Source organism: Oncorhynchus tshawytscha, linkage group LG01 (genome assembly GCF_018296145.1).
Source record: "Oncorhynchus tshawytscha isolate Ot180627B linkage group LG01, Otsh_v2.0, whole genome shotgun sequence".
Lineage (NCBI taxonomy): Eukaryota > Metazoa > Chordata > Actinopteri > Salmoniformes > Salmonidae > Oncorhynchus > Oncorhynchus tshawytscha.
The window spans coordinates 78,876,424-78,895,101 of record NC_056429.1 but is presented as its reverse complement, the minus strand read 5'-3'; the positions used below and the strand labels follow the sequence as shown (position 1 = coordinate 78,895,101).

Genomic DNA, 18,678 nt, shown 5'->3' with positions numbered 1-18,678 from the left:
CTGCATCCATTATCTTTGTTGATCTCTCCACCCCACCCCTTTCCTTTCTCTCAACTCCCCCCTCTCCTCTACCTCTCTCCATCTCTCTATCCAATCCCCTGTCTCCATCTCTATCTTTCTCACCACAAAATGTTGCAGATCAGGACCGCACACAGCGCCTTTGTGTGGTTGCCATGGATACCCGTTGCCATGCCTTCAGACCAATGTTGATATCTGGAGGCCTTTGAGATGTTGCGTTACTCCATTGTACTCTATCGCCGTGGGCACAGGACATTGACAGCCATTAAAAACTATCAGCTGGAACAGATCCAAGATGTATTCAACTGAGAAATAAGCGAGTTGGAGGAGAGGAGGGGGGAGAGGAGGGGTAGAAGAAGGTGAGAGAACTCCACTAACACACCGTACTCTCTTGAGCTGCTACTGGATAGATAGATCCATTCTGGCTTTCTACAGACTGATAAAGTACTCTAACCCACTAGAGTAAAGTAGAATCATCAATAAAGGATGGTATACTGTACAGTATGTTGTCTGCACTCCTTGAAGTGGCTTCACTAATCAATGCAGTGAGAAGAGTGACATACAGAGGCAGTGTTGTACACAGCATCCACAAGGGAAAGGTTTATTATTTAAACTGGTCAAAAATATCCATCTGCCACCATAAGGTAGGCCTGCCCTAGACAGAGATAGCATTGCAACAAGCCAGGAAGAAAATAATCAAACCATTACAGGAACTTTGTTGATTTTAGGACTTCTTCACCCCAACCGCAAACATATTAGCCTTATTTTCATTTAAGAAGCTATGATAGTTCATACATTTTATCAGGAAATGCAAAAATATACAGAAATGATGACCCCTCTTGATTTTGGCCCACTCACTATGTGCACATGGTATAAAAGCATTGACACTGATCTGATGAGGCCTAGTCACTTGATAGACCACAAACTAATAGCCTAATGACTGATAGATAGAGGTGGAAGTGGCGAGACATATATAGCAAAATAAATAGGACAATAAAATAGTAATATTCAATATTTCATAGCGACAAATTATGCTTTTACTCCTGAGGAAATATACATTAACTGGTAGATTTGGGAGTAGACCTACACCCAAATCCAAAGCCCAACACTTAAAACAATAGCATTAATGCATTTGGTAATTTGGAGGTGGTTTAAAGACGACATGACTGTAAATAAAAGTGAGTGTAACACTGCCTGCGTTCCAAATAGCCCCCTATTCCCGATACTGCACTACTTTTGACCAGAGCCCTATCGTCCATAAAGGGAATAGGGTGCCATTTGGGACACACACATTATCTATTAACCACCTGTGTAGCCTAATAATGCATTATAGTGCCTTCTACAACACTCGTAGAGCATTATGAGACTAGTTATAAGCATTCCTTACAGCTCATATCTACTTATAACAACTACTGTAATTATTAGCCCATTAACTATGAATGGATACACATTGTGAAACACACGTGTTATAATCCCCTATTACCACTTGCTATTCGTAGGCGATCAGTACTCATTTACAACAGCCTGTAAATGCAAAGGTGGCTTATACACTGTCAAGTGAGGACGCAATAATTACTAACCAATCTACATATTTTCCTAATGATAAAAACATTGTTGCAAATATATACTGTATAGTGGAAAACCAACCGGCCTGTTGATGCAACAATAAACTTCAACAAGTCATATTAATATTCCAATAATGCAACAATTTGTTTTACAATAGTTACCGATAAAGCTGCCCTCGATCAGTACATCAAATTGAAATGAGGTTTTATAATCACCTGCAATGTTAAAATAGTGGAAAGCTAGCTCAAGGTATCCCTGTTACCCGTGCAACATGGCTTTGATAAAACCATTAAGGTATTATTTGGGATTTAGCTTGATGTATCATAGAAATCAAATGAAAAAAAAATAAGACATATATGTTGAAAGTGCAATTTAGTCCGATATAGTCCATAATGTGTTAAACCTCATATGAGCACAATCATTAGCTGGTCCTGGAAATGTTACTTTAATAACATGATTCTAATACTCTGTATGCAGAATATAATACTCTAGAGAGTAATACTACTATAGAGGGTATAATACTCTGTACCAGAGAAGATAGGATAAGAACACAAAGCTACAGTATTCATGATTCAACTTAGTTTAAAACAACCCTTAAAGTGTCATAGAAACATAACTTCAAATCTCAAATCACTTTCTGGCTAAACAGAAGAACATGGCTACTTAAGTCCAGGATGCAAAGTGCAGACTGTTTTTGTGTAACTCAAGTCCCTAACCTCTGACCCCACCAACCATGACCGCTAACCTCTAACCCTTCTCAAGCCAATCCAAGGGGGGCACAAACTGGACATAAGCTAGAGTCCACACAAAACAAGTCCATGCTAACAAATAATACATCATTTGACTCAAGTACAATACGAATGGTAGGCATTCAATGCTGAATAGCAAGTTATGAAAAAAAAAGAGAGTACAAAAGTACTTATAGGGATATAGGGGCTATGATATTGGAATTCACTGCAGCTTGCTGTGGAATGTTTAGTACTCTCGTTATCATCAGTATTCTTAACGATGGGCTCGTCAGAACTAGGCGCGGGGGCAACTAGCGTATATCGACAGTAAACTTTCGGGTTCAAAACTGTTTACTTCTTACTGTATACTATGCAGATATTGAAGGCTGGTCGTCAGATGTTCTTAGTTCGAGAAAAGTGGGAAAAGTTACTGTTTTAGTGTATGAAGAACATTCCTGTCGTTCTGAATGATACTCTGGTCTTGTTATAACAGATCCACAAAAGAACCAAATAGAATCAAGCAGCTTAGCATGATGATAATGAAACAGAATGAATTACTGCAGAAAACCAACTTTAAACCATGACAATACATTCACTGTGAGTGGGGAAATGCCTATAAACCCATGCTGAGAAACCTAGAGAAACATAAGGCTTGTATCGTGTGTCCACACTAAATAAACTCAGCAAAAAAAGAAACGTCCCTTTTTCAGGACCCTGTCTTTCAAAGATAATTCGTAAAAATCCAAATAACTTCACAGATCTTCATTGTAAAGGGTTTAAACACTGTTTCCCATGCTTGTTCAATGAACCATAAACAATGAATGAACATGCACCTGTGGAACGGTCCTTAAGACACTAACAGCTTCCAGACGGTTGGCAATTAAGGTCACAGTTATGAAAACTTAGGACACTAAAGAGGCCTTTAAATTGCAATGTCCGTTCTGTGAGACGCCTAAGACAGCGCTACAGGGAGACAGGACGGACAGCAGATCATCCTCGCAGTGACAGACCACGTGTAACAACACCTGTACAGGATCGGTACATCCGAACATCACACCTGCGGGCCAGGTACAGGATGGCAACAACAACTGCCCGAGTTACACCAGGAACACACAATCCCTCCATTAGTGCTCAGACAGTCCGCAATAGGTTGAGAGAGGCTGGACTGAGGGCTTGTAGGCCTGTTGTAAGGCAGGTCCTCACCAGACATCATCGGAAACAACGTCACCTATGGGCACAAACCCACCGTCACTGGACCAGACAGGACTGGCAACAACGTCACCTATGGGCACAAACCCACCATCACTGGACCAGACAGGACTGGCAACAATGTCCCCTATGGGCACAAACCCACCATCACTGGACCAGACAGGACTGGCAACAACGTCACCTATGGGCACAAACCCACCATCACTGGACCAGACAGGACTGGCAACAACGTCACCTATGGGCACAAACCCACCATCGCTGGACCAGACAGGACTGGCAACAACGTCACCTATGGGCACAAACCCACCATCACTGGACCAGACAGGACTGGCAACAATGTCCCCTATGGGCACAAACCCACCGTCACTGGACCAGACAGGACTGGCAACAATGTCCCCTATGGGCACAAACCCACCGTCACTGGACCAGACAGGACTGGCAACAATGTCCCCTATGGGCACAAACCCACCGTCGCTGGACCAGTCAGGACTGGAAAAAAGTAATCTTCACTGACGGGTTACGGTTTTGTCTCACCAGGGGTGATGGTCGGATTTGCGGTTATCGTCAAAGGAATGAGCGTTACACCGAGGCCTGTACTCTGGAGCGGGATCGATTTGGAGGTGGAGGGTCCGTCATGGTCTGGGGTGGTGTGTCACAGCATCATCGGACTGAGCTTGTTGTCATTGCAGAAAATCTCAACGCTGTGCGTTACAGGGAAGACATCCTCCTCCCTCATGTGGTACCCTTCCTGCAGGCTCATCCTGACAGCATGACAATGCCACCAGCCATACTGCTCGATCTGTGCGTGATTTCCTGCAAGACAGGAATGTCAGTGTTCTTCCATGGCCAGCGAAGAGCCCGGATCTCAATCCCATTGAGCACGTCTGGGACATGTTGGATCGGAGGGTGAGGGCTAGGGCCATTCCCCCCAGAAATGTCCGGGAACTTGCAGGTGCCTTGGTGGAAGAGTGGGATAACATCTCACAGCAAGAACTGGCAAATCTGGTGCAGTCCATGAGGAGGAGATGCACTGCAGTATTTAATGCAGCTGGTGGCCACACCGGATACTGACTGTTACTTTTGTTATCCCCTTTGTTCAGGGACACATTATTCCATTTCTGTTAGTCACATGTCTGTGGAACTTGTTCAGTTTATGTCTCAGTTGTTAAATCTGGCTATGTTCATACAAATATTTACACATGTTAAGTTTGCTGAAAATAAACGCAGTTGATATGAGAGGATGTTTCTTTTTTTGCTGAGTTTATGTAAGGTGTCAATGTATAATGAATACTCATCAATTGAAATAGCAACTTTGAGCCATTGTCGGTCATCAACACACTTTCAAGTGCAGAGGTATAGGTAAAGCAGTGCTTAAATTCATCGTCGCTGTCGGATGAAAAGCTTGTAACACCATTTTTGCCAATTTTCAGGTTTTATATGTGTTGAAAGCAGTAACTTCCTTTCATCATTCTAGGACAAAGAAAATGTATTCAAAATACTTCTGAAGTTCCATAATTGTATGTTCGTTATTTGGAAAATACATTCTAATTAATTTTTTCTGTTTTGGAGTTGACGTTTAGATCCGACAGCGACGTCATGTTGCATTAATTATAGGTCATAACAGTTGGAGCCTTGGCTTGGTTCTGAGTTAACAGTTCAGACAGTTGGCCAGCAACCTGAGTCTCTAGAACATTCTACAGAGAGAGCAAGGGTTGTCTAGTCTGTGAGCTACACACGTGCATGAGCTCAGAGAGAAACATGCACTAGCTCAGTGTCAGTTCAGCATGCCTGTCCACAGTAATTTGAAGGATAGATAGAAAGAGAAAGGGATAAAAGAAAGATATAGACCCACACAACAGCACACACAGAGACAAACAGACAGGAAAAGGAGCATCATTATCAGTTTGGACACAGGGATGAGGGACTGTATGCAACGCACCAAAACAACATTGCTCCATCCAGTTGTCATCAATTAGCCTATGTCCAATCGTTCAAAAGCGTGTTACTCAGTCCCGTCCACTCCTAGATCATGTTGCTGAGCTATTGTCCAATCCTGGAGGTTGTTATTGAACCACTGTCAAATGCTGAACATGGCCAATCCTAGAGCATATTACTGAGCATTGTCCAATCCTGGAGCGCCTTGCCGAACCATTGTCTAATCCTAGAGCTTGCTGCTGAGGATCTCTGACACCTGTGCGTTTGTTTGGTCGTCTGAGTCCAGATCCTGGGCTCTCGCTCCTTCATACCCCTCCTCTCCTGACCCCTCCTCTGCCAAAATCATTGCCACCCCTGCCCCTCTCTCCATCCCTCCCTTTCCCTCCATCCCTCTCTCCTCCTCTCCACAGCCCCTGTTCTCAGGTGACGTTTCCTTACACGGTTCCACAAAGATAGTCCTGATATGGGGCTTGGGCTCCCTCTGTCCCCCCCTCCGGCCCTCCAGGACACAGGAAGCATGACTAGCATATATCTCCCCCTGAGGTGATGGGAGATTCAGGGGCAGGGTGGTCAGGTCTGGGTCCCTCTGCCTGGTATAGACCCCCTCGGACAGGGACCCTGTGTGGCTGTCGCTGTGGCCCCTGAGCCACCGCTGGGGACCACTGAAGTAACCTGCCTGGGCCCCAGTAGCCCCGTGGCTCCGGGACAGCAGCTTCCGCTTGGCTGGGGGGTTGGCAAGGTGCCGCAACGGGGTGAAGGAGTGCTTGTCCTGGGTCGTTTTGGAGAGGGAGAGACCCTCCAGGGTTTTGGAGCAGGATAGAGTGGTCTCAGGGAAGATGGGGGCAGGTGAGGGGGTGGGGCGGGGGAGAGGATTGGGCCTTGGGGAGGGGGAAGGCGGGGGAGAGAGGGGAGAGAGCGAGGTCTTTGGGCTGGCAGATGCTGTATCTGGAAAACAAAAAATAAGATATGTTAGGTTCTATTCATGGCTGTCAAAAAGAGATGGGGAGAGGGGAAGAGGAGAAAATGAGATAGTAGAGGAAAGGAGAGAGAGGGAAAAGGACAAATCTGGGGCTGGGGGAGAGTGAAAGGAAGAGGTTTTCATGGACACAAGTGGACTGGACAGGACAAGAGTGGCAACTCTATATCTATCTGAGCTTGTGTATCTGCAGTACGTTAGGGTCAGGGATAGAGGTTATTCTCGTACCTGAGCTTGTATCTGCAGTACGTCAGGGTCAAGGTTAGGGTCAGGGTTAGAGGTCGTTTTCGTACCTGAGCTTGTGTATTTGCAGTATGTCAAGGTTAGGGTTAGAGGCAATGTTCCCAGAATAAATATTAGCCCGCACAGAGAAGCTTCACTCATCTTTCTAGAGTTTTGCCTTTAGTTAACACTATCAATGTTTCGATCTACTGTGGGAATTGTGCTTGAATCAATGCAATATTAGCCACTTTCAATGTAACTGCATTTTTTGCCATTGTTTTTGATGGTAGGCCACTCTATTGGGCCTACATTATGATCAAATAGCCACAGTAGTCTACTTGACCACTGTTAAAACTGTAACATAAAGCAGGTATAGCCTCAGTGTTCACAGTAAATGCATGCCGGAAGTTGCACATAACTTTCACAACATTCATATTTACACTCAGCAGAGATGAAATTTGCTAAGTGCCAAAAACATTTTACAGGGAACATTGGTTAGAGGTCGTTCTCGTACCTGAGCTCGTGTATCTGTAGTACGTCGGGAGCGCTACCTCCCAGGGCGTGCACGGCCTGCTGGGATAGGTCCTGTGGGGGGGAGTAGAGCAGGTCCAGCTCGCGTGGGGACAAGGCTTCGCTGGAGTCGTAGTCACTGTCTGTCGGCAGGAACACCTCTGAACAACCGTCATCATCTGACCCCAGCTGGGAGTCTGAGGGAGGAGACAGAGAGACAGATGGGTAAGAAACACACACACAGTCCATGTACAAAATAGCGTTGCACACAGACACAGTACAAACTATGATTATAGAGTGGGGGTATGTGTTTAGCTTATGATAAATACCATTCCTGACTTACTTCCAGTGTATTGAGAGTGAGGAGGTGGACAAATGTATGTCAATATGTATGTTTATGTCTGTGTATTTGTATGCACTGCATGTATAGGTGTGAAGTGGCATCAGCGCAAGAAGGGCTAACACACCCATACAACCCGATCCTCAAGAGGAGAATCGTCATCATCGTCTTCGATGGACAGCTAAGACAGTGTGTGTGTCTTTCTCTGTGTGCATTCTCCTCACCACTAACATCCTTCCTGCGCCGTAGCTCAGGTGATGGTGATGGTGTGGGTAGGTAGTCCATGGTAGAGGATGCTGAGTCACTCTTCTGTGCCCCCTGGTCTGACTCAGGCTCGCTGGCATTGACCAGGCTGGTGATGGGAACACCGCCACGGGGCTGCTTGTAGCGGGCACACTGCAGGGCATCAGTGATCCAACGCAGCTCCCGCCACATCTCATCCAGCTGCTGCAATAGAGAACAAAATGCACTCATTATAACACAGTTATAAAGCATCATAGTTATAGTTGACTATATAAAGCATCATAGTTGTAGTTGATAATATAAAGCATCATAGTTGTAGTTGATTATAATAGTTATAAAGCATCAGTTATAGTTATAGTTGATTTTAAGAGTTATAAATCATAGTTATAGTTAGTTGATTATAACAGTTATAAAGCATCATATTTAGTTATAGTTGATTTTAATAGTTATAAAGCATCATAGTTATAGTTAGTTGATTATAACAGTTATAAAGCATCATAGTTATAGTTGATTATATAAAGCATCATAGTTGTAGTTGATTATAATAGTTATAAAGCATCAGTTATAGTTATAGTTGATTTTAATAGTTATACATCATAGTTATAGTTAGTTGATTATAACAGTTATAAAGCATCATATTTAGTTATAGTTGATTTTAATAGTTATAAAGCATCATAGTTATAGTTAGTTGATTCTAACAGTTATAAAGTATCATAGTCATAGTTTATTATAACAGTTATAAAGTATCATAGTTATAGTTAGTTGTAATTGATTATAACAGTTATAAAACATCATAGTTACAGTTGATTATAACAGTTACAAAGCATCATAGTTATAGTTCATATAGTTGATTATAATAGTTCTAAAGCATCATAGTTACAGTTGATTATAACAGTTATAAAGCATCATATTTATAGTTAGTTCATTATAACAGTTATAAAGCATCATAGTTATAGTTAGTTACAGTTCATTTTAACAGTTATAAATCATAGTTATAGTTGATTATATAAAGCATTATGGTTGTAGTTCATTATAGTTGATTATAATAGTTATAAAGCATCATATTTATAGCTAGTTCATTATAACAGTTATAAAGCATCACAGTTATAGTTAGAAATAGATTATTATAATAGTTATAAAGCATCATAGATATAGTTAGTTATAGTTCATTATAACAGTTATAAAGCATCATAGTTATAGTTAGTTCATTATAACAGTTATAAAGCATCACAGTTATTGTTAGAAATAGATTATTATAATAGTTATAAAGCATCATAGATATAGTTAGTTATAGTTCATTATAACAGTTATAAAGCATCATAGTTATAGTTAGTTCATTATAACAGTTATAAAGCATCACAGTTATTGTTAGAAATAGATTATTATAATAGTTATAAAGCATCATAGATATAGTTAGTTATAGTTCATTATAACAGTTATAAAGCATCATAGTTATAGTTAGTTCATTATAACAGTTATAAAGCATCATAGTTATAGTTAGTTCATTATAACAGTTATAAAGCATCATAGTTATAGTTAGTTCATTATAATAGTTATAAAGCATCATCGTTATAGTTAGTTATAGTTCATTATAACAATTATAAAGCATCATAGTTATAGTTAGTTATAGTTCATTATAACAGCTATAAATCATAGTTATAGTTGATTATATAAAGCATCATAGATTTGTAGTTGTAGTTCATTATAGTTGATTATAATAGTTATAAAGCATCAAAGTTAGTTCATTATAGTTGATTATAATAGTTATAAAGCATCATAGTTACAGTTAGTTATAGTAGATTAAAACAGTTATAAATCATAGTTATAGTTAGTTGATTATAAAAGTTATAAAGCATCTTAGTTACAGTTCATTATAACAGTTATAAAACATCATAGTTAAAGTTCATTATAACAGTTATAAAGCATCATAGTTATAGTTAGTTGATTATAACAGTTATAAAGCATCATAGTTATAATTAGTTGTAATTGATTATAACAGTTATAAATCATAGTTATAGTTAGTTGATTATAAAAGTTATAAAGCATCATAGTTAGTTGATTATAACAGTTATAAAACATCATAGTTATTGTTCATTATAACAGTTATAAAGCATCGAAGTTATAGCTGAATATAACAGTTATAAAGCATCATAGTTATAATTAGTTGTAATTGATTCTAACAGTTTTAAGTCATAGTTATAGATAGTTATAGTTGATTATAACAGTTAAAAAACATCTCATCCAGTTGCTGAAATGGAGAACAAAAGTCAGGTCCAGGTCAAGATAGCCAGGAGAGAGTGACACTAGTAGACCCCTAGATACTAACGCTGAGAGCTACGTAGTACAGCAGCTTAAGGTTAGCTGCAGGTTTCTATTTATATTTCACTCCGAGAGGGACAAAACCATTCACACATTAAGCCTACAGCTTCACTAAATACATTATTACCACGCAGGTGTGTGTGTCTGTGTATAGGTGAATGTGTGTTTGTGCAAGTGTGTGTACTGTTGTATATTCCCACACAGTCAAAGGGTTTGTAGCGAATAGAACTATGCATAATGCATATGATTCCTCTACACAGAATCCTGCATTTAATTGGCACCTGATCATATCACAGCAGTCTGGTGAAGAAGCAGTAGTGAATGTATAGACTGTCCCAAATGGCACCCTATTCCCTACACAGTGCTATGGGCTCTGGTCAAAAGTAGTGCACTATATAGGGAATAGGGTGCCATTTGGGATGAATGTATAGAATAGAAAGCACATTGTGACCATAACAATGACTGGCTGCACACCAAAGCCCTTCTCCTGCCAGTCTCCCCATGCATGCAGTCTCCAATGTGGTTCCAATCTTATCAGGGGCCCTAGGCCACCGTAACCAAACGTCATTCCTGCTTTCACTCCTCCTATTCCCCCTCTCATTCTTTCCATCACTCCAAACCTCCCCTGGGAGTCAGGGTGTGTGTGTGAGAGAGAGAGAGAGAGAGAGAGAGAGAGAGAGAGAGAGAGATAGAGAGTGAGAGAGCATTGTTCTGTGTTTCCGTGTGTGTAGAGAATGAAGCATGACAAATGTTAAGCAGCAATTAGGCGTCTGTCTGAGAGACAGTATGAGAGCACTTAGTGACACCACGAGATGACACACACACACACACATATATATAAAAGAGACTGACACCAGGGGATGACACACACACACACACACACACACACACACACACACACACACACACACACACACACACACACACACACACACACACACACACACACACACACACACACACACACACACACACACACACACAGTGTTGCCCAGCAACAGCCCCAAAACATCACTGCTCTAGAGGAGATCTGCATGGGGGAATGGGCCAAAATACCAGCAACAGTGTGTGAAAACCTTGTGAAGACTTACAAAAAACGTTTGACCTCTGTCATTGCCAACAAAGGGTATATAACAAAGTATTGAGATAAACTTTTGTTATTGACCAAATACTTATTTTCCACCATAATATGCAAATAAATTCATAAAAAAATCCTACAATGTGATTTTCTGGATTTTTTTTTCTCATTTTGTCTGTCATAGTTGAAGTGTACCTATGATAAAAATTACAGGCCTCTCTCATCTTTTTAAGTGGGAGAACTTGCACAATTGGTGGCTGACTAAATACTTTTTTGCCCCACTGTATATATATAAAAGAGACTGACACCACGAGATGACACACACACACACACACACACACACACACACACACACACACACACACACACACACACACACACACACACACATATATATATATATATATATATATATAAAAGAGACTGACACCAGGGGATGACACACACACACACATATATATATAAAAGAGACCGACACTACGAGATGACACACACACACACATATATATATATATATATATATAAAAGAGAGTGACACCAGGGGATGACTCGGCTGGAAAGAATGCCGTGGATCAGATGGCAGAGAGGGAGACAAAACTGGGAATAATAGAGGATATTCCTCTCTTTCTCCCTATAACTGAATTCCATCACTCTTTTACAGCCAAAGGCAAGAATATTACTGTATATCTCAAATACAGGATATGAAATATGAGGGTCTTATACTGTATGAGAGGTGGGCTATATTTCAGATAAGAGGGTCTTACATGTTTTATATAATATTTGAGAGGTGTATTTAGATATAAGAGTATACTGTATATCCAAGAGGTAAACAGTTCTGAGTGAAGAGGGATCAGTGAAAGGGATGAATGGTCTGTAAATGGGTATGACAATAATGCATGCTAATCCAGCCATACACTTCTCTGAAAGCCAAGAAGCCAGAAGCAACTGGATGCATGTCAACTGCCATTTAACTTTTCTAAGCACCCTGACGAAGGCTTTCATTCTAAAATGCTTGGGCTTTTAATCATTAAAAAGCTTTTTACTGAACTTCCATTGTCCTCCTTTCAAGGTATTTCCCTTCATTCCACTTACTTAAATAGTTGATTGCCAATGATTTCTGTAGATTGAGGAAATTCAATCTCAACAGATTGCGTCTAGCCCTAATCAGGAGAGGAAACCCACTATAGCTTCCAGAAAGGTAGCATCCCCCAGACTCCCAGCATTCATCAGCACAGCAGTATCATTTCTCTTGAGCACTCGACAGATGATCCAAGTGTCATCCAAGACCTGTGTGTGTGTGTGTGTGAGAGGAAGAGAGTGTAAGACTACTCTGTGTGTGTGTGTGTGCTCTTGATGCAGCATAATTTCCTGACAGCAAGTGCTCACAAGACGCCTGCAGGGAGCCAGAAGTCATCTCAGAAATGAGTCTTACTGAAGGTGACTGGGAAACTCACACACACACACACACACACACACACACACACACACACACACACACACACACACACACACACACACACACACACACACACACACACACACACACACACACGCCCCCCGCCCTTCTCCAGGTAGGCTCCAGCCAGCAGAGAGAGCAGTGGTCCCAGTGAGTCCAAATGATGGTGACTGGTAAGGCGTGCCAGACAAAAGGACTTCCTCCTGAAACAGGAAATTGCCCATTCTGACCAGACATCTTTAGATTCCATTAACCCGCACTGGAGCTAAGGACTGGAGCCAGAGTGGGACGGTATTCAGCGTGAGACGCAGATGAGAACCAGAGGGGGGATCGTATTGGGAGTGATGCGGGACGGTTGGGTGGTTTACGGGCATATTTGTTCCTCTACTATTCCTACTGAAGGGGAGAGGAGATATATAGTATGCAATATTGGCTTTAAGATTATGGATATTTCCTATATAGTGCACTAGTTTTGACCAGGGCCCATCTGGAATAGGGTGCTATTAGAAAAGCAACTGAGGAAACTGACTGCAGAGGAATGATTCTAGCTTCCTTTCGCTTCAATCAAATGAAGCTTACTTAGTCTGAATCCTAAATTGTACCCTATCCCATCTATTCCCCCTATTCACACAGATGCCCCCCTCCACTCTCCTTTGATCCAGGGCAGGGGCCCCACTGCTGGGGTCTCTCCCCCACCACCAGACTGTCGTGGTGCCTGAGAGAGCCAGAAGCAGCTGGGTTTGTGGTTCCTTTGGAGGATGAATGACGCAAGCGCACACAGCAGGACAACGTCGGTTTATAGTATATCAATGTGTTGAACTACACAATAGGAACTGCACATATTGAGGTTAGAGGTTGGTCCCCTAATTCTCCTCTCAGGAGTCCAGATTACCAGAGGCTTCCTTCCAATGTTCAAAAGACGCAGGCCTTACTTAGTCCACTCACTCATTTAGTCAGTTGATGTGAGTGTGATGCCAAATCCAGTGATGAATTGAATAAGATGCACTTCCACACAATACTAACAGGATATTTACTGGACTAAACCAGTCTTCGACAACAATACCACAGTAAGGGAATTCCCCCCCCTCCCGATCATGTAATGGCAAGTCTAAACAAATTGTACAATGAGATGGCTTAACGTCATCATTTCTGCACAGCCACACACACACACCGCAGATACACACACACATACAGGCACGTAAACACAGAAACGCTTTCACGCACCTATACACTCGCAAGTAACAATGCGCACACACATAGAAATGCACGTACGTGCACACACACACACGCACCCTGACAGGACCTCCCAGTATCTAGACAGACTGTGGTATGACAGGCCAGCACTAAGAGCTTTCAGACAGACGGGCCTCTTTTCACACGCTTTGCCCCCTCACATTGACACTTCACTCTCTCTAATGCAGCCCACATTGCTGAGCTCACATACACACACACAAATGCACAAACACGCACAACTATGAGATTTACATGCACACACAGAGGCAGACTCATGCACATACACAGACTGAGAGACAGACATTGGCACTTTTATACAGAGACACATATTCAGACATCCCCACCCACACACACTCTCCCTCTCAGTCATTCATGATTGGTATTATTTTTTCCCCTGTCGCTCTCTCTCGCTCTCCCGAGTACTGTGTAATCTGTGGTTTGGGGGCCACATTTTTCCGTGCCTCTCTGAGCTCAGAACACACACACACTCTCTCTCAGATCACACACACACTCTCAGATCACAGAAACACACTTGTGGTTTTGTGGTTGGTCTCCATTACCAGTAGAGACCATGGTGGTAAAAACTGGATTAGTCCATCACAGAGAAAAACACCAGATGGGTTTACTTTCATGCTTTCAACTTTCTGACATGAGAGAGAAGGCTGGGCAGTTATGGAGTTCTTTAACATTAGAAAAACAAGCTATTTAACAGCTAGTACTCGTAGCAGTTAGGCTTTATTACATCAATAAACTGACTCCAATAGGATTATTAGAGCAGTTGTTTCTGCTGTTTCTTAGATTTTTGGTGCGTGATAAATATATTTACTTAAAAATGGACAACATAAACAATATGAAAAATAAGCTTTTAAACAATTTTCTTTTGATGAATGTGAAAAAAAGGACTCATGCGTTTGTATTAGAAATAGATACAAATGGTTTATACAGTGAGCTCCAAAAGATTTGGGACAGTGACAGTTTTGTTGTTTTGCCTCTGTACTCCAGATAGGAAATTATTACATTTGAGGTTAAAAGTGCAGACTGTTCATTTGAGGGTATCCATATCGGGTGAACCGTTTAGGAATTACAGCACTTTTTGTACATAGTCCCCCCATTTTAGGGGACCAAATGTATTGGGGCAAATTCACTTGTGTGTGTATTAAAGAAGTAGAAAGTTAAGTATTTGGTCCCATATTCATAGTTCGGAATGACTAGATCAAGCTTGTGACTCGACACATTTGTTGGATGCATTTGCTGTTTGTTTTGGTTGTGTTTCAGATTATTTTGTGCTCAATAGAAATTAATGGTAAATAACGTATTGTGTCATTTTGGAGTCACTTATATTGTAAATAAGAATATAATATGTTTGGAAACACTTATACATTCATGTGAATGCCACCATGATTACGGATAATCCTGAATGAATTGTGAATAATGATGAGTGACAAAGTTAGAGGCATAAATATCATACCCACCCAAAAAATCCATATGACCCATATTACCGGCGCAACATTCTTTCATATTTTCTTACACTGTTAAAACTGGTTGTTGTTTTTACAGTATTATACAATAAAACTAACAGCAATGTACCCTAATAAGTATTTACAGTAAATTGTCATAACTCCCAATGCACTCCGGGTGATTTTAGGGGTAATTGGTCAATTATGTAGTAAATTCCAATGAAACCATGTTTTAACAGCACAGTCGTGGCCAAAAGTTTTGAGAATGACACAAATATACCTTTTCACAAAGTCTGCTGCCTCAGTTTGTATGATGGCAATTTGCATATACTTCAGAATGTTTTGAAGAGTGATCAGAGGAATTTCAATTAATTGCAAAGTCCCTCTTTGCCATGCAAATGAACTGAATCCCCCAAAAACTGCTTGATTAAAATTGATTTGCACTTTTCGCACCAAAGTATGTTCATCTCTAGGACAGAACGCGTCTCCTTCCATGCGAGGTCCCATGGTGTTTATACTTGCGTACTATTGTTTGTACAGATGAACGTGGTACCTTCAGGCGTTTAGAAATTGTTCCCAAGGATGAACCAGACTTGTGGAGGTCTCCAACTGTTTTTCTGAGGTCTTGGCTGATTATTTTTGATTTTCCCATGATGTCAAGCAAAGAGGCACAGAGTTTGAAGGTAGGCCTTGAAATACATCCACAGGTACACCTCCAATTGAATCAAATGATGTCAAATAGCCTGTCAGAAGCTTCTAACGCCATGACATAATTTTCTACAGCATCCCTGCTGTAAAGCAAAACTACAGCATTTAGCTGGCAACTCTGCTGCCAGTTTCATGCTGTACATTTACAGGGACAGTTATATCTCCCTACCTGTATATAGTCCAGTATATGTTGGTGTCTCTGTTTGGCAGTGGCAACCTCTGTGTCCATTATGGCCTCTCGCAGTGCCTGCTGGGTAATAAGTGCATCCAGGTCCAAGACAGATGACATGCGGCAGTACAGACTGATGCACTTCTCCTTGTAGGCACTGAAATGGACTGGAGAGAGACAAGACATATATAGACCAATGAACTTCTTATTCGCACAGAAGTGGACTGGAGAGATAAATATATATTTGAATATAAAATATAACCTCAAACTTATCCCTGTATTTTCAGAAATGGGCTTGAGAGAAATATATTTTTGAATATAAAATATAGACTCCAACTTCTCCTTGTATTCACAGAATTGGGCTGGAGTGAGACAAATATACAGTATATCAGAACATACTGTCACGCCCTGGTCAAAGTATTTTGTGTTTATCTTTATGTATTTAGTCAGGCCAGGGTGTGGCATGGGGTTTTTGTAATTGTGGTGTGTTTGTCTTGGGGTTTTGGTGGTGGTATTGGGATTGTAGCTTAGTGGGTTGTCTAGCAAGGTCTATGGCTGTCTGGAGTGGTTCTCAATCAGAGGCAGGTGCTTATCGTTGTCTCTGATTGGGAACCATATTTAGGCAGCCATATTCTTTCAGTTTGTCGTGGGTGATTGTCCTTAGTGTCTTACTTGTACTCTCTGTTAGTTTGCACTAGATAGGCTGTTTTCGGTTTTCATTACGTTTATTGTTTTGTAGTGTTTAGTGTTTAGTCGTGTTTACGTTTTGTTTAATAAATATGGATCGCAATCGACACGCTGCAGTTTGGTCCGACTCTCCTTCATCACCACTAGAAAACCGTTACAGAATCACCCACCACCAACGGACCAAGCAGCGTGTTAACAGGCAGGAACCACAGGAGAGGCAACAGAGGCAGCAGCAGCAGGAGCAGCAGCAGCTGCAGTGGGAGAGGCTGCACCACCTGGAGAAATGGACATGGGAGGAAGAACTGGACGGTAAAGGACCCTGGGCTCAGCCTGGAGAATATCGCCGCCCCAAGGAAGAACTGGAGGCGGCGAAAGCTGAGAGGCGCAGATATGAGGAGGCAGCACGGCGTAGCGGATGGAAGCCTGAGAATCAGCCCCAAAATTTCTTGGGGGGCTCAGGGAGAGTGTGGCAGAGTCAGGAGTCAGACCTGAGCCAACTCTCCTGTTTATCGTGAGGAGCCAAGGAGGAGACCAGAACCAGAGACTGTGAAGGAGTTAATGGGGAAATTGGAGGAGAGAGAAATGAGGGAGTTGCTGTGTTGGTGCTTTTTGCATGGAATTCGCCCGACGGAACGTGTTGGGGATTTGATGGCACCTGGGTTAGCGCTCCATACTCGTCCTGAGGTGCGTGTTAGTCGGCTGGTGAAGTTGGTGCCAGCCTCACGCACCAGGCCTCCTGTGCACATCCCTAGCCTTGCACATCCTGTGCCAACACTGCTCTCAAGATCTCCAGTACGCCTTCACGGTCTAGCCCATCCTGTGCTACCTCCACACTCCAGTCCTCCGGTAGCAGCTCCCCGCTCCAGGCTTCCTGTGCGTGTCCTCGATCCAGTACCACCAGTTCCAGCACCATGCACCAGGCCTTCAGTGTGCCTTGCCTGTTCAGCGCAGCCAGCGCTTTTCTCCTCTCCTGCGCTGCTGGAGTCTCTCGCCTGTTTAGCGCAGCCAGAGCCTTTCTCCTCTACAGCGCTGCCGGATCCTCCCGCCTGTTCAGCGCAGCCAGAGCCTTCCTCCTCTACAGCGCTGCCGGAGCCTCCCGCCTGTTTAGCGCAGCCAGAGCCTTCTCCTCTCCTACGCTGCCGGAGTCTCCCGCCTGTTCAGCGCAGCCAGAGCTGCCAGCCTGCATGGAGAAGCCAGAGCTGCCAGCCTGCATGGAGCAGCCAGAGCTGTCAGTCCGCATAGAGCAGCCAGAGCTGTCAGTCCGCATAGAGCAGCCAGAGATGTCAGTCTGCATGGAGCAGCCAGAGATGTCAGTCTGCATGGAGCAGCCAGAGATGTCAGTCTGCATGGAGCAGCCAGAGCTGTCAGTCTGCATGGAGCAGCCAGAGCTGCCAGTCTGCAAGGAGCAGCCAGAGCTGTCAGTCTGCATGGAGCAGCCAGAGCTGTCAGTCTGCATGGAGCAGCCAGAGCTGCCAGTCTGCATGAAGCAGCCAGTCTGCATGGAGCAGCCAGAGCTGTCAGTCTGCATGGAGCAGCCAGAGCTGCCAGTCTGCATGGAGCAGCCAGAGCTGCCAGTCTGCATGAAGCAGCCAGAGCTGTCAGTCTGCATGGAGCAGCCAGAGCTGCCAGTCTGCATGGAGCTGCCAGTCTGCAAGGAGCAGCCAGAGCTGTCAGTCTACATGAAGCAGCCCGAGCTGCCAGTCTGCATGAAGCAGCCAGTCTACATGGAGCAGCCAGAGCTGCCAGTCTGCATGAAGCAGCCAGAGCTGTCAGTCTGCATGGAACAGTCAGAGCTGTCAGTCTGCATGGAGCAGCCAGAGCTGT

The 18,678-nt window shown here is 42.8% G+C and overlaps 1 protein-coding gene across 1 annotated transcript in view; it reads right to left on the bottom strand.

The window, feature by feature from the left end:
- Nucleotides 1-6,280: 6,280 nt before the first annotated feature.
- LOC121846951 overlaps nucleotides 6,281-18,678 on the bottom strand; it is a 16,413-nt gene continuing 4,015 nt past the window's right edge. The window contains exons 2-5 of the mRNA XM_042326123.1: nucleotides 16,168-16,334; nucleotides 7,729-7,951; nucleotides 7,169-7,361; nucleotides 6,281-6,401 (exon numbers count right to left, since the gene is read on the bottom strand). Coding sequence (XP_042182057.1) covers nucleotides 6,284-6,401; nucleotides 7,169-7,361; nucleotides 7,729-7,951; nucleotides 16,168-16,334 — 701 coding nt within the window. The 3' untranslated portion in view covers nucleotides 6,281-6,283. The remainder of the gene's footprint in view (nucleotides 6,402-7,168; nucleotides 7,362-7,728; nucleotides 7,952-16,167; nucleotides 16,335-18,678) is intronic.